Source organism: Poromitra crassiceps (genome assembly GCF_964638095.1).
Source record: "Poromitra crassiceps genome assembly, chromosome: 1".
Taxonomy (NCBI): Eukaryota; Metazoa; Chordata; class Actinopteri; order Beryciformes; family Melamphaidae; genus Poromitra; species Poromitra crassiceps.
Window position 1 is genome coordinate 114,092,674 of NC_139623.1, and position 22,446 is coordinate 114,115,119.

At 42.6% G+C, this 22,446-nt stretch overlaps 1 protein-coding gene across 1 annotated transcript in view; it reads left to right on the plus strand.

Annotated features, from left to right (window-relative positions):
* rhbg (Rh family B glycoprotein) overlaps positions 1-22,446 on the plus strand; it is a 33,389-nt gene that overhangs the window by 7,430 nt on the left and 3,513 nt on the right. The window contains exons 2-8 of the mRNA XM_083643629.1: positions 1,335-1,521; positions 4,689-4,839; positions 5,104-5,251; positions 5,741-5,907; positions 8,908-9,045; positions 13,209-13,342; positions 14,704-14,825. Coding sequence (XP_083499755.1) covers positions 1,335-1,521; positions 4,689-4,839; positions 5,104-5,251; positions 5,741-5,907; positions 8,908-9,045; positions 13,209-13,342; positions 14,704-14,825 — 1,047 coding nt within the window. The remainder of the gene's footprint in view (positions 1-1,334; positions 1,522-4,688; positions 4,840-5,103; positions 5,252-5,740; positions 5,908-8,907; positions 9,046-13,208; positions 13,343-14,703; positions 14,826-22,446) is intronic.

The following is a 22,446-nucleotide window of genomic DNA, read 5'->3' on the forward strand; positions in this document are numbered from 1 at the left end:
GTGTTTGCAGGTGTCCAGGACGTGCACGTGATGCGTTTTGTGTGTCGTGTTTGCAGGTGTCCAGGACGTGCACGTGATGTGTTTTGTGTGTCGTATTTGCAGGTGTCCAGGACGTGCACGTGATGTGTTTTGTGTGTCGTGTTTGCAGGTGTCCAGGACGTGCACGTGATGTGTTTTCTGTGTCGTGTTTGCAGGTGTCCAGGACGTGCACGTGATGTGTTTTGTGTGTCGTGTTTGCAGGTGTCCAGGACGTGCACGTGATGTGTTTTCTGTGTCGTGGTTGCAGGTGTCCAGGACGTGCACGTGATGTGTTTTGTGTGTCGTGTTTGCAGGTGTCCAGGACGTGCACGTGATGTGTTTTGTGTGTCGTGTTTGCAGGTGTCCAGGACGTGCACGTGATGTGTTTTCTGTGTCGTGTTTGCAGGTGTCCAGGACGTGCACGTGATGTGTTTTGTGTGTCGTGTTTGCAGGTGTCCAGGACGTGCACGTGATGTGTTTTCTGTGTCGTGTTTGCAGGTGTCCAGGACGTGCACGTGATGTGTTTTGTGTGTCGTGTTTGCAGGTGTCCAGGACGTACACGTGATGTGTTTTCTGCGTCGTGTTTGCAGGTGTCCAGGACGTGCACGTGATGTGTTTTCTGTGTCGTGTTTGCAGGTGTCCAGGACGTGCACGTGATATGTTTTCTGCGTCGTGTTTGCAGGTGTCCAGGACGTGCATGTGATGTGTTTTGTGTGGGTTGCAGGTTTCCAGGACATCCACATGATGTGTTAATTGTGTGTGGTTGCAGGTTTCCAGGACGTGCACATGATGTGTTTTGTGTGGGTTGCAGGTTTCCAGGACGTGCACATCATGTGTTTTGTGTGTCATGGTTGCAGGTGTCCAGGACGTTCATGTGATGTGTTTTGTGTGGGTTGCAGGTTTCCAGGACATACACACAAAACACATTACATGCATGTCCTGGACACCAGCAACCACACACAAAACAAATCACATGCATGTCCTGGACACCTGCAACCACACACAAAACACATCATGTGCACATCCTGGAAACCTGCAACCACGCACAATTGACACATCATTTGCACGTCCTGGAAACCTGCAACCACACACAAAACACATCACATGCATGTTCTGGACACCTGCAACCATTGCAGGTTTCCAGGACGTGCACATGATGTGTTTTGTGTGTGGTTGCAGGTGTCCAGGATGTGCACGTGATGTCTTACTGTTTTGTGTGTGGTTGCAGGTTTCCAGGATGTGCATGTGATATGTTGTCTATTGTGGTTGCAGGTTTCCAGGATGTGCATGTGATATGTTGTGTATTGTGGTTGCAGGTTTCCAGGACGTGCACGTGATGATCTTCGTCGGCTTCGGCTTCCTCATGACTTTCCTGCAGCGTTACGGCTTCAGCAGCGTGGGCTTCAACTTCCTGATAGCTGCCTTTGCCCTGCAGTGGGCCACACTCATGCAGGGCTTCTTCCACGGCATGCACGGAGGCAAGATCCACATCGGGGTGGAGAGGTGTGTGCCTAACACGCATGTACAGTGCGAATGCGCACACATACACATACACACAGAAGCACACATGTCATAGCCTATAGAGACACTGCATGAAATAGGCCACGCCCATCACGGGGGAAATCGCTCCGTTCACTCCCATAGACCAGCGTCATTTTCCTTCAATTAAACATAGCTAAAAGCTGTTGTGTGGTGGGCTGCACAGACAACAAATGTAAAAAAAAATCACCAATTAAAGTTTTTTTGTACTACAAAACAAGGAGGCCATTGAGAATTGGCGAGAAGAAAAATGTGGATCTAGCTGTCAAGGAAGTAAGTTGGAGTGTTCATCTTCCGTATATACGATCTTTTTGTGCAACACGCAACCATGCACGCGACATAGGAGAATGCCAGGATTGGAGGGGGGTTTCTGTTTTCCCCCGTTTTGGGCGTGGTTTCTGAATGATGTGCATTGCACATCAACATCAACATCAACAACTGAATGATGTGCAATGATGTGCATTTCTCCGCAGTGTCTCTATAGCTACACAGATACATACTGAACAATGCAATATACGTACTCTATTGCTCTTTTTCATTGTCCTCAATCCCCTCTCTAACACACACGGCAAAACATGCCTTAGGTATGTAGGGACACCGAGACAAAGACCGAGACCAGGCCAATGCGAGGCCATGACTCTAATGATGGCGTAACCTTTACACTATTGCTCTACTAACAATGAAATAAATCATCATTTAGAATTTTTAATAAAATACAAATGACTGTACAGTATTCACCTTATCATTTGCCCATATCAGGAGGCTTCTGCATATGTCATTTTGTAATAGTCCTGCCGTTTTAGACCCGGAAGTAGATTACTCCTACCTTTATCATTTTTGGACTTGCCAAAAAGCAGTTTTCAAGCTAAAAAAAACGAACTGTTATAAAGTTTTAATATTTTTTCGGATGAGAACCTAACATTGCAAATATGTGCCCAGTTTACCAGAATAACGCCTATTTGGACATTTCTAACGAGCAGTGACGAGCGCTGGCTGTGACCGGTCGGACTACAGTAGCTAGTATTTTGCTCTCACACTGTCAACCCAGCTGGCAGTGACAAAACACTGTCAACGTGCTTAATTGTAACTAATGTTATGCCGTTATGGGTGGTCAGCATAGCCATCGGCTCCTCGCAGCAGTAACGCTATGAGAATGTAACTGAAGTTGGCCACACTCGCTGCAGTGTAGCTGCTGAATGTTTCCAAACTTCATTCATAGTTTACAGTTTATCGATGTTTACAATGCAACCGGGCGGCCGCCGACACGCTGAACCAGAAGAAGAAATACAATTGCGTCTGACACGGAAGAGAAAAAGTGGGCATGCAAACATAAGGTGAATAGCCTACTCTGTGACAGAAGGCAATCCTTTGATTTGAAATACTGCAATTCCTTATCAGATACCTTCAGAAAGGCTCAACACAGTGAGCAGAATGAAGTGTAAAAACACCTTAATTTCAATTTCAATTCATTTATTTGGTCGATAGGGGACAGGTGTACATTAATGAACATTTAATTTTTTTTTAAATGCACGACAATTGCAGTCACAAGACTGATTTCCATTGTTAGTCCCCCTGCCAGATGATACAGGCTTAGAGTCCTGATAGGGGTAAAAAGTAACATATTAGTAACAGATTTAAAATGTAAACACAATACAAAGTGCAAGTATGCAGAGAAATAGCCCTAATAGAGGTAAAAAGTAACATAGTGCAACAAAACATATTTAAAATGTAAACACAATGCAAAGTGCAAGTATGCAGAGAAATACAATCAGATAGGAGTACAAAATATACATAAATAAATACATATATAAATATACTTACTGCTGCTTATGACTCCCCCAAACTGCAGCCATTGATTGGTAAATTATACAGTATATAATAACCTGTATGATGAATCATACAGTATGCTCTGTCTGTGGGATTATGCTGTTAATTAACGGAAGCATTAGTCTATAGTGGTATGTTGAAACAAACATTTATTTGAAATGTAAACCTGTTGGTCTGCAGTAGAAAATAATTTCATACAGTGGAAAACAGGGTTTTTCCTGGCTCAGAATGGGCCTTGTGGTCTTGACTGGTCTTGAAATAAAAGCCAGAGTCTGGCTTGTCCGAGACCGAGTCAAGACCAAGACTGAGGGAGGGCGAGTCCGAGACGAGACTGAGACCATCACAATGTGGTCTCACTCTCAAGACCGGTACCTACTACAATCCATTAGCTGTCTTTTGCTGTTTCACTTAAGCCCTTTTCCCACATGCGCTTTGTACCGCAAAATGACCGGAACGTGGTGTAATGCCTGCATGTGGGAAAGGCGCCGTGCCGGTATAAGCGCGACCCCGTCGTCCCCGACATTTCACCAGTTTCGATCCAGTCAGAAGAGCGGTATGCTCTTAATGGGACGCAAGTGGAAACGGGTCCAGTCATTTTCCGCGACAGCGGTCCTTCAATCATGGGCGAAGTGTAGCCTACACACGTTGCTTAATGTTCCAGCGGGCATAATCTAATCATTCGCGCACATTAAAGCAAACTGGCGAAATTATCTTGTGATAGCCTAATAAGAGCAGTATGTCAGCTTGCTGATTTCCGAAGGCAAGCCGGACACATCAAACGAAGCCAGTCTGTAAAAAGTGCTTCAACGCGACGCAGGTGAACGGATAAACATCGAACCAGCAACTATTTCTCTCAGACACGGATCCCAACTTCTTCAAAGTGCATCATCTAATCATTCGCGCACATCAAAGCAAACTACTTCCACACATTTCGCTTCATGCATTTGCTTTCTCTACATACATAGGCTACAAGCGTTGGGCAGCTTGCCTTGCAAGCCTCTGCCATTCTCGCTTTGTCTGTCCTGTGTCAGGCTGCTGCAAAGTACGGAGGACTGAGTGAAGTTTTGCCGACCCCCCAAATAAGCTCCCCCCTCCCCCCGTCCCCCAACATACCGGCTATTTGACGACTACATTCCCATATGCGCGCGCTAAGTTGTGAAGGGAAATTCAGGGAAATGTCCGATATTGACTTACAGGTAATTTTCCGGTACGCATGTGGGAAAAGGGCTTTAGTGTCAGCTAACTTCCTCAAACATTTGTATTGTAGTTTCTATAGTTGTAGTTTCTGATTCTGTCTTGTTCAGCATGATCAACGCTGACTTCTGCACGGGCTCTGTGCTGATCTCGTTTGGAGCGGTCCTGGGTAAGACCAGCCCGGTCCAGCTGCTCGTCATGGCTTTGTTTGAAGTCACCCTGTTCGCTGTCAATGAGTTCATCCTGCTGAGTGCTCTGGGGGTGAGTTACCATCATCATTTTTATATGAGAAGTTCTATTCCAAGATATATACATTTTTTAAATAAATATTGTAATACTTACTTGAAATAATCTCCAACATTTTCATCTAAACAAATGTCACAAATTTAGCAGTTTACGTTTTTTCAAATGGTTTATATCTAATTTTGGAATGAAACTCCTTATGCACATAACACTGTCACTTTCTATAGTGCTATCTGTATTCCTCAACTCATCTCCTAGCAAATTAAACTAAATCTCCTTCAGGCTAAGGATGCTGGTGGCTCCATGACCATCCACACGTTTGGAGCGTACTTCGGCCTGATGGTGACCCGGGTTCTCTACCGGCCCAACCTGGACAAGAGCAAACACCGGAACAGTTCGGTCTACCACTCTGATTTGTTCGCTATGATTGGTAAGGATCCACAGGACCAGGCTGGGAGAAGAGTTTTTTTTATTTGAATTCTGATACTTTCACATTTGATATACATCTGTTCAAAAATACTCCTTTCTTTATCAAATGAAAGTACATTTCATTGTGCATAAGAGTTAATTATTTTAAATTGAATCTTGTAAAAATACATTAAAAATGAATCAGAGAGTTTCCAAGAGAAAGAAGAAAACTGTTCCCAACTCGAAACGTAAGAGTGAAATCCAAACAGCAGTAGAAAGCTGACTCACCAAAGTTCGCTCTCCTCCTCTCTCGTCTCTTGGGTTTTTTGTTTTGTTTGTTTGTAAATTTGTTTTTGTAGTTCACCACAGGATTTCTGGGTATTAAAGTGAAACAATTCTGTCATGAAGCCCATCACAGCTTTAATTCAACTTAATTTCTTGTGACAAACCAAAAGAGTGACATTTTGATGGTCTGTTGTGTGATATGATGATCTGTTGTATCTCTGTTTAGGCACCATCTACCTGTGGATGTTCTGGCCCAGCTTTAACTCTGCCGTGACGGCCCATGGAGATGACCAGCACCGCACAGCCATGAACACCTACTACTCCCTGGCAGCCTGCACTCTGTCCAGCTACGCCCTGTCTGCCCTCACTGCACACGACGGCAAGCTGGACATGGTGAGGGGACAGGAGCCAGCACAGCACAGAGACACGTCAGCATCTCCGCACTGCACATACTTAGATCAGGGTTATCCCTAGTCCTCAGCTAATTTACCACTTTTTCACACTGCAACATTCAGCTCAACACTGACTTCTATGATTGTATTGTTAATTATACAACAGTTCCAATTACGTAATTTGATTGGACAGGAGGCACTCCATGAGTGCTGGTATTCAATATAACCAGTTGGACATATACATATCACTCTGTTTACAGCTGTCTTAATAGAAACAGTTGCTTGGCAAGACTTGGTAGTGAACCCGGAGATGAACAAAAGACAAAAACCATAATTGTTGTCTCAAATTACCACTACTTGACAAATAGCTTTGTTAGAACCATTGCATAATAGTCTAATCTCAGTGAGTCCTGCACCAAACTCTGGGATATAAAATGTCAAAAAATGCACACATCACTTTTAGGGGTGCTGGGTTAGATAGAAATCACAGTAGAAACAATAGAATGCGGACACTTATGCTCCAAAGTTGAATATTTTACTGAGACGTTTGGAGCCTCAGCTCTTCCTCAGGCAATAGATGACCAGATGAAGAACTGAGGCTTGAAACGTCTCAGTAAAATATTCAGCTTTGGAGCATAAGAGTTGGAGCATTTATATTATTTCTACTAAACTCTGGGTTAACATTAGGCCGGCATTTAACTTACGCTCTTATTCAGAGTGAGTTACAAGTAGACAATGCTTGAGTTCACCGATATTACACACCAATATTATGTGAAGGGCAATACAAAGTCCAACAATGGATGTAAATGATCAGGGATGACAGAGAAAAGATCTACGGTGGCTGCCTGGTGACATCAAGATATTTTTTATTATTGCGAGGCCACACATTAGTATCTCATGGCCACAAGATAGGCTACTAATGCGTGGGAACGAGATAACTAAGTCGTGGCCACGACTTACTAATGTGTGGCCACGAGATAATTAAGGCGTGGGAACGAGATATTAATTATCTCGTGGCCACGACTTACTTATCTCGTTCCAACGCATTAACTCGTGGCCACGACTTAATTATCTCATTCCCACGCATTAGTATCTCGTGGCCATGAGATACTAATGCATGGCCACGCAATAATAAAAATAACTTGATGTCACCAGGCAGCCACCGTAAAGACCTGAGGGGAAGAGGCAGATTTTTTTTTTTTTTATAACTTCAGGACTTTGCAGTACTGCAGATCTTGGTTCATCAAGGTTTAAAAATCACTACCGAGTTTCTCACAAGATAAAGTATCATGAATATGTCACCTGTCCAAAGAAACCAATGCCCCTCAAGCAATGCCCCTTTTCTACTGTTGCATGGTATCTCAGTCACACAGTATCTCAGTCACATGGTATCTCATCAAGTGACTGAGACAGTACTATTGCTTTTGTCATGTCGTTTGACAACTTTGTGACAAAACAACAGCTGTCGACAGTGAATCATACAGGAATGAAGATAGGACATTCCTGCACGGATAGCTATCAAACAAAAGATAATCATATTCGGTGCGAAGACTTGAGAAGGGAGTGGCCATGCCATGAAGACAATCTAATCAACTGACGGAATCAGTCTGCAAAGGCTGTGTGTCGACATAGCAATTCAAATAATGTGTTCCTACTTTGATGCCACACCCCCACACAGGGCCGGCGCCAGGATGAAATGACTTAGGGGGCGCTTATAACTGGGGAGGGGGATGATTTCGTTTTTTTCGTTTATTTTTTATTTTTTATATGATATTTTTATATCGCAAAACATAGGTTATATACCCGCTATGCCCATTTCTGGACTTTTTAACCATAATAACCTCTGAAAAGCGCAATAACAACACAAGAGAGACTACTATTCAAAATCAAACAAAACATTCATTTCACAGCAGCTAAGGCATTAATAGAGCTGAGCTTTGCATAACGTGAAATGCGGGACCTGTCTGGAGCACTCTGAACATATATGTCTATATGAAAAGTCATAGAATAAACAATTCCTGCAAAAATCGACAAAAAACTAAACAAAATATTAGCCAGTCAGTGCCAGGTTCATTAAATTAAAGAAATAGAGTGATCAGATGCGTTGTCTCCATCTTTCTGCTCATGGCATGCTGTGTGCTTGGGTGCAGCTGATTTCTCTCTCTCTCTCTCTCTCTGTGTGTGTGTGTGTGTGTGTGTGTGTGTGTGTGTGTTTTAATCACGTCATGATCACTACAACATGCAGTGAGGTTCAAATTTAATAAATAGCTACATCTCTGACACCTTGTGACAACCAAAGCACAGCAAATAGCGCTTCCCTGCCAATTCTGAAACAACAGAGCTATGTTTATAGGGGGTAGCCTACATCAACTTAAACTGATCAAATTTGATCAAGACTGCAGAAACAGCAGCCGAAACATGTCAGGTACAAACATTGCCTAACTGGCCTTTATAGATGAACTATTCTAAAACAACATTTTATTTTTATTTATTTTTTTAAGTGAGGGGGCAGAAAATTGAACTGAGGGTGCAAAGCCCCCTGGCGCCCCCTCGTGGCGCCGGGCCCGCCCCCACATAACATGAAAGAGGCTGTAACATGGCTAAATTATTTACTATTGCTTGAGAAAGTCTCATCTCCTACTCATCTGTTATCCCCATTTCTGTTGTGGAGATCCATCTGCCTCACCTCACTGTGGGTTAGAGTTTTATTTTATTTTCTTGAAGGTTGAGCTGCTCTGGAGGCAGAAATAATCTGTTTTCATGGAGCTTGTAGAAAACGCTCTAAGCTTCGTAATTTTTGCCTCCATCCGTCCGTTAGTCACACTGTAATGTTGACTTTGTGCCGCCAGGGGGCGCCATTGACAATGAATGGCAAGGGTGGAGCTACATCACTAGTGGGGGACAACATGTTTATTTGCTTGGACCTCTTGCCTTTTTCACTGGGCTTCAGTCTGATATAAAGATGTACCATATTAACTTAATGTCCTTCTCCTCTCTTCAGGTCCACATCCAAAATGCCGCCTTGGCCGGTGGAGTTGCGGCAGGAACAGCCGGTGAAATGATGCTGACACCTTTCGGCTCCATGATCGTCGGCTTCTTGGCTGGCATCATCTCTGTCCTGGGCTTCAAGTATCTCTCGGTACGGGCAACCTTGCAATTCATGTTTCATGCTTCAGTCTTGGGTGTAGTAGAGTGTATCAGTGGCGCCGGAATGAGTTTGCAATTATCGGGACAAAAACAGGACAGGAAGGGAGTTTTTTGGACGTTTGGATGATTTTTAGCCATATTTAGAGGAATATCTCATTTTAAATTAACATTATACTGTAGTGATGTCATTATTCAGTAGTTTCTCCTTTTCTCACTCACTTGGTGACCTGCTCTCCCTTTAGATCGTTTTACAATTACACTACAACAGACAGCAACACAGGCAGAAACACTGAACTTATTATTATTATTATTATTATTATTATTATTATTATTATTATTACCTATATTATTATTATTATTATTATTATTATTATTATTATTATTATTACTTTGAAACACAGTGCAAAACTTGTCATCTCATCTCAACAAAAAAATTAAATAAAACTAACCGTATACTATACCATTATAGCAGCAGCCAATGACAACACATTCAAGCCATCCTAAAGTCTGTCTGTCTCTCAGGTGTAATAATCCCACAACGATCATGGCTTTAACAAGCGTCACAGGCTGTGTAAACAGTGTAAAGTGGGCTCTCTGTAACTGATCCCCGGGTCTGTCTGTCTCTCAGGTGTAAGAGAGACATTGTAACTGAGGGGGCAGTTGCCCCCTCAGATTTTGAAAAAATAAAATAAATAAAAAAATGTAGGGGGACCAAATGTCCCCATGTCCCCCTGCTTCCGGCGCCCGTGGAGTGTATATAATGTACACATAAGAGACGGGGCTACCCAGTAAATATGTTCACGTATAACGACCGTCTTCTGCACGTCAAACCACTACGTCTAGTCAGGGTCTAATTATATATCCGGAATGGAAATCGTAGTGACGTCGATGACGTTTCCTGCACAGCTGCTGCACGTAGATCGTCTCCTTCCCCACAACGTCGAAATATGCCACTCCCACAACGGCTATATTCAGATAAAAATCTGCACAGTGTGCATTCAGCAGTGTTACATATAGCCTCCGGTATGTCCAGATTTTACCATTTTTGCTACATTGGGGGGAGAAAAGTATGACCGTGTGCAAGATTTGAACCCAGGGCACTGGCTTCAAAGCCCTTTCTCTTAACCACTCGGGTATTGATTTGTTGAAGTTATTTTCTGCATTTTGTCATATTGTCCTCAATTGAGATTTCTATTGAGGACTTAAGTTTCAACGTGACCCCCCCCCCCCTTCTGTAGTCTACAATGATCTCCTTTGTCTTGGAGACGTTCAGAGAGAGGTGGTTGTCCTGGCACCATTGTTCCAGGGCCACCTCCTTTCTGTAGGCTGTCTCGTCGCTCCTGGAGATCCGCCCCACGACCGCTGTGTCGTCTGCAAACTTCACGATGGTGTTCGAAGTTTGAGTCGCCATGCAGTCGTGGGTGTAGAGGTCATACCAGAAGGGGCTGGAGACGCACCCCTGTGGCGCTCCTATGCTGATGGTCAGTGGGGAGGAGGTGAGGTTGCCCACTCTCACCACCTGGCGGCGGTCTGTTAGAAAGTCCAGGATCCAGTCACACATTGCTGTGCTTAGTCCCAGATCCTTGAGTTTGCTTACCAGCCTGGAGGGTACTATGGTGTTGAATGCTGAGCTGTAGTCCACGAACAGCATTCTCACATAGGTGTCCTTCCCCTCCAGGTGGGAGAGGGCGGTGTGGAGCACGTGTGCTACTGCATCCACTGTGCTCCTGTTGGGGCGGTATGCGAATTGTAGCGGGTCGTGGTCCGGGGGGAGTGTGGGGCGGATCTGTGATATAACCAGCTTTTCGAAGCATTTGCTGGCTATGGGCGTGAGGGCTATTGAGCGCCAGTCGTTGAGGCTGGTCACTTTCTGCTGTTTGGGAATGGGGATGATTGTTGCTGTTTTGAAGCAGGAGGGAACTTGCTGGAGGGAGAGGGACTGGTTAAAAATGTCTGTGAATACGCCTGCCAGCTGGTGTGCGCAGGCCTTGAGGACACGCAGGGATGCCGTCCGGGCCGGCCGCCTTGCGTGGATTGATACGCAAGAACGACCGGCGGACTTCACCCTCGGTGATGGTTAGGGGGCGGTCCGGATCTATGGGGAGAGGAGGTGGGGGTTGTGGTTGAGGGTGGGCGCTCTGGCAGAGCGGTCGAACCTAGCGTAGAACGCATTGAGTTCGTCCGGCATGGTGGGTGACGTGCTGGGGTTCTGCCGTTTCACCCCTTTGAAGTCTGTGGCAGCATGGAGTCTACTCCACAGGTGTCTGGGGTTGTTAGTGTCCAATTTAGACTCCAGCTGCTTTCCATAATCTCTCCGTGCTTTTTTTATTGTGGTTCGGAGGGCATATTGTGCCTGCTTGTATTGTTCTGGTATACCAGAATTGAAGGCCGTGGTCCGGGCATGAAGGGCCGCCCGGACATCGCTGTTGACCCAGGGCTTCTGATTTGGCATTATTTTGATTATTTTTGTTGGGACTATATCCTCGGTGCATTTGTTTATGAAGCATGACACCGTCTCTGCATATTCGCCCAGGTCTCCTGCAGCCTTGAACTCCTCCCATACTACTTGGCCAAAGCAATCCCTCAGGATGTCGTCTGATTGGTCTGACCAGCAGTGGGCGGTTCGGAATGCTGGGGGCTGTTTTTTGAGTGATTAGACAGGTATATATTTTAGAATACATGGACAGTCCATGTGTATTTATAGATTTGAGGTGTTTCAGAGTACAGAAGTAATCATATTAATCTTTCATTACGACTTTAATCCAACCCAGAACAACATTTACCGGCCCGAATATTACACATAGCTCAGCAGTGTTGGGCAGTAGCTTGCTACAAGTAGCGGAGCTACATAGCTTAACTACATTTCTCAGTAGCTTAAGGTGGTAGCTTCACTACTTTTGAACCAAGTAGCTTTTTCAGTAGCTAAGCTATTTATAGACCCAAGTAGCTTGTAGCTTCTTGCAAAAGCTACAAGCTACTCGCCAGAGAGAATCCATGAGCAAAGCACGCAGTGGAGATTTCTGGTGCGGTTTGGATTAAACACGAGGAGACATTGCATGTGTCAAGTGTGCCTGTGTAGCCAATAAAGCACTTCCAGTTCCATTATGACGGACAACAAGTATTGTTGTCTCATCCTTGCTTTTTAGCATCCTTGCCTCTCTTGCAGCAAGACCCGGCACTACTCTGCCTCTGATTGGGTTGGGTTTAGGCGCTCACAAGATGTTCTACAGTTGACTGTTCCACGTGTGCGCACTGAGCTAGGTAAAAAAGCTTTTAAATATGCTGCCCCTTTTACCTGGAACACCTTCCAGAAAGACTTAAAATTGCCAGCACTAATTTCATATTTAGCACTAATTTCATACTAATTCCTTTGGTTAAATTTTAAAGGACTTGGAACATGGCAGTATTGGAACTTGCTGCTGTACTTAATCTCATTACTTATGTAATTTCAAGTCTCCCTCTTCAAATGTTTATTTGTGTGTCTGTATAGAACCTAAATGTGTTTGTTTTTTATGCTGCCCTCTTGGCCAGGTCCCTCCTGTAAAAGAGATTTGAAATCTCAATTAGTCTTTTACCTGGTTAAATAAAGGTTTAATAAAAAAAAAAAAAAAAAAATAGGCAATGAAGACTGACGATTGGTTAAGGGTAGGGCAAAATATGTCATGTGCTAGCGAAGTCACATCAGCAACGAACTTTGAAAGATGGCAGAGCCAGAGGGAGCCACTGGCAGTGATGATGATGGCAGTGATTTTGAATATTGTGCCAGTGAGAGTTTCAGTGTGTTTTATAATATAATAAACAATCAAAATTAGATTTTTCTTTGCCTGCCTATTTGTTTGGTGGAAAGTTGTTCTTTGACATGAAGTTGATTCAATGTGAGAAAAAAGTAGCTTTGATGTAGCAAGCTGCTTTTTCCATGTTGCTCGTAGCAGCTTGCTACATTTCTCTGGGGATAGCTTCAATGTAGGTTAGCTATATTTAATCGAGAGTAACTGATCGCTTAGCTTACAATACTACATTTTCCAAGTAGCTTGCCCATCACTGTAGCTCAGTGGGCAGAGCATCGGTTTGATTCCCAATTGGCCTAAACTGTTTCATGATACTGTTAGAAGCTTTGGATCAAAGTGTCCACCTTTCTTCTTCTTTTCCTCTCAGCCAATTCTGGAGGAAAAGCTGAAGATCCAGGACACCTGTGGTGTTCACAACCTGCACGGCATGCCTGGCATCCTGGGTGCTATCGTGGGCGCCATCACTGCTGCCCTAGCAACCAAGGATGTCTATGGAGATGGGTGAGTGTTTTACAGATGATATTGTAACCAACAGAACCCAAAGCTGTCTCCAATGATGCATCATTAAGCTTATTAACCTAATATACTAATTGATCAGATCGACTGTCTGTTGTCTGTGTGCTCTAGTTACATACAGTATAGACGCTTTTAATTTGACAACATAAACATACAAAACTTCCCCTAGCTTACTTCCTGTTGCAATGTTTGCTAATACAATAGCTGAGAGGAAATAAGCTAGGGTTCAAACTGTTCCCATAGCAACCCAATACCGTGAAAACCGTCTATAGACAGTTTCAACTCGACAACATAAACATTCTAAATTGCCCCTAGCTTACTTCCTGTTGTGGTGTTTGCTACAGTAATACGGGAGAACAGGGACGAATTAAGCACTTTTTGTTTTTTTTGTCATTGTGTAAAATTGTTTCAGCTGGAGTTACAATATTTTTATGTAAGCATGCTACACATGTCCTCTGGCAATACCAACCCTAGTTTCGTTCCACGGGTCAATACATCAGACGTCATCAGACGGCAACGGTGATGGTGATGATGTCACAATGCCCTAAAATGGCCTGCGAAGGCCTAAACACAAAATATCGCTGTAGTACCCGCCGTGGGCGGATTCTTTTTTTTTCTTCCCCTGGAGCATCTAATAACAACCAATATCAGTCATTGGGCCAAATTTCAGGTCTCTGCGATGTAACAACTCACAGGAATTTGCATTGCGGCTGATGAGGAAAAATAAGAATAAGAATAATAAGAATCTGAGCAAAGAGCAAAAACAATAGGGGTTAGCCCCTTCGGGGCTTGAACCCCTAATAAAAACCCAACAGACTAAAGGAAATAAAAAATTAAATGCATATTGTTTTATGTTGTCGATTGTGCCATGAAGAACAGAATTAGTTTGTTTAACAAGATCAACAGAGAATATCTTGATTTATCGATGGAAGACACAAATCACCCAAAAAATTGCAAGGTGGAACATTAGATTTTGTCTGAGTGAGCTGGAAGTCTGTGTCTTGTTGTCATGTGAGCCGATCTGGGTATGGGGCATTTAGATAGTATGAAAAAGAAAAAGTAAAAAGCATTCATTCATTCATTCATTCATTCATTCATTCATTCACTCACTCACTCACTCACTCACTCACTCACTCACTCACTCACACACACACACACACTCACTCACTCACTCACACACACACTCACTCACTCACTCACTCACTCACTCACTCACTCACTCATTCAGCCATTTATATTGTGCTTTCCCAGTACATTTATTCTATTTGTGATGAGAAATGTAACAGCATGATAACAATGCCAAACCTGAGCTGACTTGATGCGTGGCCCCTGTGTGTTTGTGTCAGGATGGCAGATGTATTCCCGGATATAGCGAATGGAAACGTGGAGGCGTCGTTCCAGGGCGTGCGGCAGGCTATCTCCCTGGCCGTCACACTGGGCATTGCCCTGCTGGGAGGCCTCATCACCGGTAGGTACAGAGAGAGGGAGAGAGGCAACGGCTGGGACGCAAATCTGACATTTTCCTCATTGTATCTTATAGAGGGGAGAGCGTCTTAAAAAGGATGAGGGACAATATTATCTCACGATATAATTCAATAGGCTATATGTGGTTCACGATTCGATACAATATAAATAATAGATACAAGTACAGAAAAGCACATCTGTGCAGAATTGTATTTCTGTAGCACACACATTTCGAGCCACACATCTTTCTAGGATGCCATTGGCTGCTAGAATGTAAACAACAATTTAAAATTGTCATTACAAAGTGCAAATAATATAATTTAGCTTGTGAAATTATGATGGGCAAGCAGTCCCATTTCTGATGATTGATTATCAAATGTTGAAAATGAGTTAAAATCCCAATAAATTTTTTCTGACCCACGATACTATTGTCACATTTTTGTATTGCGATATACTATTGAGTTTTGATATATCAACCCATAGTATCAAGAGAGTGTTGTTTACTGCCCCATAGATAGACAGGGACATGTTGAGGGGGAGAAAAGTTCTATCATGTCACCAATAGAGATCAATAAAGGTTATATGTATTACATAATGCCTAAAATACCTGTACTATATATGTATTACATAATGCCTAAAACACCTGTACTATGACTGAACAAGCGTATTAGTGTTTAGGAGCTGGAAACATTTACTCACAAAGAGACACACAGGACAAGGAGGAAGAACATGTCAGTGTGGTTATACATGCAGTATGTTGTCAGTGTGTGTGGTTATACATGCAGTATGTTGTCAGTGTGTGTTGTTATACATGCAGTATGTTGTCAGTGTGTGTGTGGTTATACATGCAGTATGTTGTCAGTGTGTGTGGTTATACATGCAGTATGTTGTCAGTGTGTGTGGTTATACATGCAGTATGTTGTCAGTGTGTGTTGTTATACATGCAGTATGTTGTCAGTGTGTGTTGTCAGTATGTTGTCAGTGTGTGTGTTGTTATATATGCAGTATGTTGTCAGTGTGTGTGGTTATACATGCAGTATGTTGTCAGTGTGTGTGGTTATACATGCAGTATGTTGTCAGTGTGTGTTGTTATACATGCAGTATGTTGTCAGTGTGTGTTGTTATATATGCAGTATGTTGTCAGTGTGTGTTGTTATACATGCAGTATGTTGTCAGAGTGTGTGGTTATACATGCAGTATGTTGTCAGTGTGTGTGCTTATACATGCAGTATGTTGTCAGTGTGTGTTGTTATACATGCAGTATGTTGTCAGAGTGTGTGGTTATACATGCAGTATGTTGTCAGTGTGTGTTGTTATATATGCAGTATGTTGTCAGTGTGTGTTATATATGCAGTATGTTGTCAGTGTGTGTGGTTATACATGCAGTATGTTGTCAGTGTGTGTTGTTATACATGCAGTATGTTGTGTTGTTATACATGCAGTATGTTGTCAGTGTTTGTTGTTATATATGCAGTATGTTGTCAGTGTGTGTTGTTATACATGCAGATGTTGTCAGTGTGTGTTGTTATACATGCAGTATGTTGTCAGTGTGTGTTGTTATACATGCAGATGTTGTCAGTGTGTGTTGTTATACATGCAGTATGTTGTCAGTGTGTGTGGTTATACATGCAGTATGTTGTCAGTGTGTGTTGTTATACATGCAGTATGTTGTCAGTGTGTGTTGTTATACATGCATTATGTTGTCAGTGTGTGTTGTTATATATGCAGTATGTTGTCAGTGTGTGTGTGGTTATACATGCAGTATGTTGTCAGTGTGTGTGGTTATACATGCAGTATGTTGTCAGTGTGTGTTGTTATACATGCAGATGTTGTCAGTGTGTGTTGTTATACATGCAGATGTTGTTAGTGTGTGTTGTTATACATGCAGATGTTGTTAGTGTGTGTTGTTATACATGCAGTATGTTGTTAGTGTGTGTTGTTATACATGCAGATGTTGTCAGTGTGTGTTGTTATACATGCAGTATGTTGTCAGTGTGTGTGTGGTTATACATGCAGTATGTTGTCAGTGTGTGTGGTTATACATGCAGTATGTTGTCAGTGTGTGTGTGGTTATACATGCAGTATGTTGTCAGTGTGTGTGGTTATACATGCAGTATGTTGTCAGTGTGTGTTGTTATACATGCAGATGTTGTCAGTGTGTGTTGTTATACATGCAGTATGTTGTCAGTGTGTGTTGTTATACATGCAGATGTTGTCAGTGTGTGTTGTTATACATGCAGTATGTTGTCAGTGTGTGTTGTTATACATGCAGTATGTTGTCAGTGTGTGTTGTTATACATGCAGATGTTGTCAGTGTGTGTTGTTATACATGCAGTATGTTGTCAGTGTGTGTGGTTATACATGCAGTATGTTGTCAGTGTGTGTTGTTATACATGCAGATGTTGTCAGTGTGTGTTGTTATACATGCAGATGTTGTCAGTGTGTGTTGTTATACATGCAGATGTTGTCAGTGTGTGTTGTTATACATGCAGATGTTGTCAGTCTGTGGTTATACATGCAGTATGTTGTCAGTGTGTGTGGTTATACATGCAGTATGTTGTGTTGAAGAGTAACATGAGGGTGCGGTTATACATGCAGTATGTTGTGTTGAAAAGTAACATGTCAGTGTGTGTTGTTATGCATGCAGTATGTTGTGTTGAAAAGTAAGTAAGTAAGTAAGTAAGTAAAACTTTATTTCTATAGCGCCCTTCACAGCACGAGTGCACAGAGTGCTTTACATAAATAAAAACAGCATCAAAAGAATACAGGCACAGGAATAGTATAAAAAGGGAGAAACATAAAACAAAAACAAGGAACATAGGGAACAAAGGGTGGCTAAGAATGACTAGTTGAAAGCCTCCCTAAACAGGTGGGTCTTTAGAAGACGCTTAAAGATAAGCTCTGAGGGAGCGGCTCTCAGGTCAGGGGGGAGGGCGTTCCAGAGCCTCGGGGCCGTCGCCTCGAAAGCTCTGTCCCCTTTGGTTTTTAATTTGGTCCTGGGTACGACCAGGAGCGCCTGGTCAGAGGACCTCAGTGACCTACTAGAGGAGTAGGGAAGGATGAGGTCAGTGATGTAGGCAGGGGCTTGGCCGAACAGAGATCTATAAGCGAACACAATGATTTTGAAGTTAATCCTGTGATGAACCGGGAGCCAGTGCAGGGATGCTAAGATGGGGGTGATATGACAAGACTTTTTTGACCTAGTAAGCAGTCTGGCAGCAGCGTTCTGGATCAGCTGAAGTTGAGCCACAGATGATTTGTTGAGGTAGGAGAATAGGGAATTACAGTAGTCTAGTCTCGAAGAGATAAAAGCATGTATGGACATTTCTAGTTCAGTATGGGATATAATGGACCGGAGTTTGGCGATATTTCTAAGATGGAAGAAGCAGGTGCGGGACAGGGATTTTACGTGTTTATCTAAGTGCATGGACTGATCGAATATTACCCCCAGGTTTCTTATATGAGGGCGCACATTATCCTTAAGGGACCCCAAGTGCGTCTTTATTTTAGATGCAGTAGTTTCACCCGCTACGATCAGTACCTCGGTCTTTGCAGCATTTAATTGAAGGAAGTTGCTGCCCATCCAGTTCGTGATGGCAGACAGACACTCCAGCAGGGTGCTGAGTTCCTCCATTTTGTCGGGCTTGAAAGAGCAATACAGCTGAATATCATCTGCAAAGCAACATGAGGGTGTGTGGTCCCAAATTGGACACAGTGAAGTGTCCAAAATTACACATTCAAACAGCAGCAGACAGGGACAATGTGGGATTTTGCAACCACAATGAGTGTTTTCATTTGTTTTCCCTTTGTAAGTTATCAGTACGTCCAATATTCACCTTATTCACCACGCCCACTTTTTCTCTCTTCCGCGTTCAACGCAAACGTATTTGTTCTTCCGGTTCATCGCTAGTTTCCTTCTGTGGCTAATATTAGCCGCTAGGTAGTTATGTTATATGGCAGTAAAATGCCACTGAATGACCAAATTCGATTGATATAACTTTGAACCATTTCGAGTAACACTGTTTCCATACGGATCACCAGCGTTAGTTTGTTGTTTATAACGTGGCTATATTCATAACGTTTCTATCTTGGATGCGTTATTTCGAATATACACATAGGTTACGGCTGGCGCAACCTACAGTATGTGGGTTTCAGGACGAAACAGCCTCGACTCCACTAACGTCATCTTTAGAGCACAATATTCCTGGAATGCAAGTTTAACTAAACAGTTACATGTCCTCTGCATTCTACTTAAAATTAAGATATTATGGGTTGTTTTATTTTGTATGTTACATACGTATTGGCCAAGATATGTTAGTTTATGGGGGAGTAATTTTGCCACTTTAGGAGGGGAGTGTGCGCGGCCATTTTGCCTGCGGGGTTTTTGGCAAGTCAAAACGGAAATACTATTACGAAATGACATAATGCGGAAGCGTCCATGCGTGGGCAAAGAATAAGGTGAATACGTAAGACCAGTATCCCTCCATTCCACCAAAGTTTTGACCAATATGGATTTTTAAACGCCAATACTGATATTTTTGGCCCGTGTGTGGAGAACACACAGGGCCTTACATTCCCGTTTCTCGGGAATGACTTTGCTCGCCTATTTACTGGCCTATTTGGCCGCTGGTCCTGCACCTCTCTGCAGTCCGGTAGGTGGCGGTAATGCACCTCGAAGCTGGTCTTAGGGCTGGTGACTGCGCCCGTTTTACTCGCATATGCGACTAAAAATAGAACAGTGCGAATTCTAAAATGCCTTTTGGGGCATGTGTGCGAGTACAGAATTCGACCTTCAATATATATGTTTTTTTTTTCAGAGCCTTAAAAATCAAAATCAGAACGGCATTAAAGTTGAGAGCCTGTGTCCCAGTTCACTTGAACCAATGGTGACTGGTGAAAAAAAGCATGTGATATCTCGTCAGCGGAAAAACAAGCAGCTTGCAGCTTGCTCCCAGGACACAGTGCACCACAGAAAAAATGTCTAACCGTCCTCATACGTCCAAAGTGTGGGAGCATTTCACGCACAATAATGTGAAGTGCAAAATCTGCTAAATAAGCTGAACTCGCTTATCATGGCAGAACGAGTATGATGCACGAGCATCTCAAAAGGAAGCACGTTGTGGCGAATGCAGATAAAGGCTAATTAGCTTGTTAGCTCACAGGCAACCGCAACGTTAAGTTTGAGCTGCTAACGTTAGCTATTGGCTAACGATATTAACGTTAAAAGCCTGCTGTAACGTTGTCATCATAGCAACGTTAAGCTCATGTGTTGCTGACGGGAATACTGGAAACCTCATTTTACTCCGCAGTTTGCGCTCTACTTACGACATTTAAAAATGAGTTTGATGCCTGAGAAGACTGAAACAATTTATTTTTGTTGATATTTTGGTTGCATACATAGTGAATAGTTTTTGGTTCCATTTCCATTCCACGTAGTAGTGCCCTAATTTTATTTTGCATTATTCATTCAATGGATAGTACATATTTCATTGCACTATATGTTTTCAATTTCAATGTGTAGTATTTTGCAGTTTTGCAATTTGCACTATATTACATTTATTACATGCAAGTACATTGATGCCAGAAATAAATATTCTGCTACATGCTCTAAACTTTAAAGTTCATGAAAATATTATTTTTGAGTGAATTATCATCTTGTCTTTATTTTTATTTGGCACATGCTTAAAACAACTTGAAGCTTGAAGCTTGCTGATGATAGCTAAATCAGAGCGATTGAGCTAGTAATTGTGCAATATGGTGACTAGTCAATATCAAAATAATCGTTTGTGGCAGCCCTAATTTAAAGAGAGAGAGAGTAGTCATAGTGCCCACCCAGTGCCCACGGAAGTCCACAATGCTTGCGAGCCTGCGAGGTAATAACGTAGGCTACTAGCCTACTTTTTTATGAAAGACTTGGATGCGCAACACCAAACTTTTCAGCAGCAAGCTCCTGAAATGGACCAAGTGATGCTCGTAAGAATAGTGCTGCTCTGTTTATTCTCAACAGAAAAACTCTGCGGCTCCGCCTACCTGCATCTAGCTCTCTCTCTCCCCCCATCCCTCACGTGTCGGGGAGGGCGAGCTACGGCTGCATGTAAATGGGAATATTAGTGGATTATTAATTTAGTCGGAATATTGTTTTTATTTTCCGAATATGGGCAAAAAGCGGAATATTATGTGCATGTAAACGTAGTCACTGAAGCTCTCTGCACTCTCTCTGCAGCCCGCACACGTCTAGGATTGATTATTTAATTTGATTTGTATTCTCTCTGCACTCTTGTTCTACAGGTTTGTGAATTTAATTTGAGGAATGTAACTTGCCGTTTTGAAAATATACCTCAGTTGCACATGAATTCACTTTAAAACGTAGTGTACGTTTCATATTCAAATAAATGTTATTTGTTTAAAAATGTCTCCAAATATCCCTTTATTAAGGAGAAACGCATTATTTAATAATTTTTTTATCATGCCCCTAAAATTCTTTGTGTGCTCCTAGTTTTTTCAACTTAGGGGCACACATGCTCCTTCTGAAAATGCTAAGTGACCAGCCCTGACATTCTTAAAGTTTGAAATATCGAAATGCATGCTGAATGGTGTAGGCTATGTATTGTGCTAGCTAGCTATAACACAATGTTGATCAAAATAACGCCTGGGAAACATGGGAATAATTAGGAGGAACATTCTGAAAGTTTAAAATATCGAAATGCATGAATGGTGTAGGCTATGTATTGTATGCCGAATTATTACAGACATCACATTTTACATATAAGGACTCGAAGTCTGGAGATTTGAAGGCTGCTGGCAGGGACTTGAAGGTTGTTAATTCTTCTATTCTTCCTCTTCTCGTCTGTGCCAGGGTTGGTCCATTTGGCATTCACTCAACATCAACATTTATATTAATTTAGAGACATCTATCATTTTTATCCAACTGTGCCCATCACCAGACAATGGAGAATGAGCTTGTCTGCATGCGATAGCCTACATGTCACATGATTTAGCACATTATACACAACAACACAATCTTTGGAGGCAATCTGTTTATTAGGATGCAAGCAATAATGAAGCAATCAAATAATATTCTCCGGTCATGAAAATCTACCATTGCACTGACAGATAAATGTTCAAATTCCTCGGCATAGTAAATTCGGCACATAACGTTAATGGAATGGACCTGCAAGTATGCTAACGTTAGCTTAGCGCAAAGTACGTTATCTCGGTACATATCTCAACACAAAACACACAGTTTACAATTAAACACCTCATTAACAGTTTCGCTCGCTTATATACAGTGCTATTGTTGTATCAAGGTGCTTGGTGACGTTTTACTGACCTGAAAAGAATAATAATAAAGTGTGATTTGGCGGGCCAGTTAACTGTAGCCACACAGCTAAGCTAACCAAACAGTGCTCACCACGGTCCAACACGTTCAAATAAATAAAAATTGCGGGTCAGAGACGACCACCGCTAACGTCACCTTCGACCACCGCTGCCACCAATGTAACCGAGCCTTTTGGGTTCTTTATATATTGTTCATGTGTTGAAATAAGGAGTCAGAGACCGCTTGTTGTTGGAAGCTGCTGCCACTTCTTCTTGGTCAGGGGCGAGAGAGCTAGAGAGAGTGAACG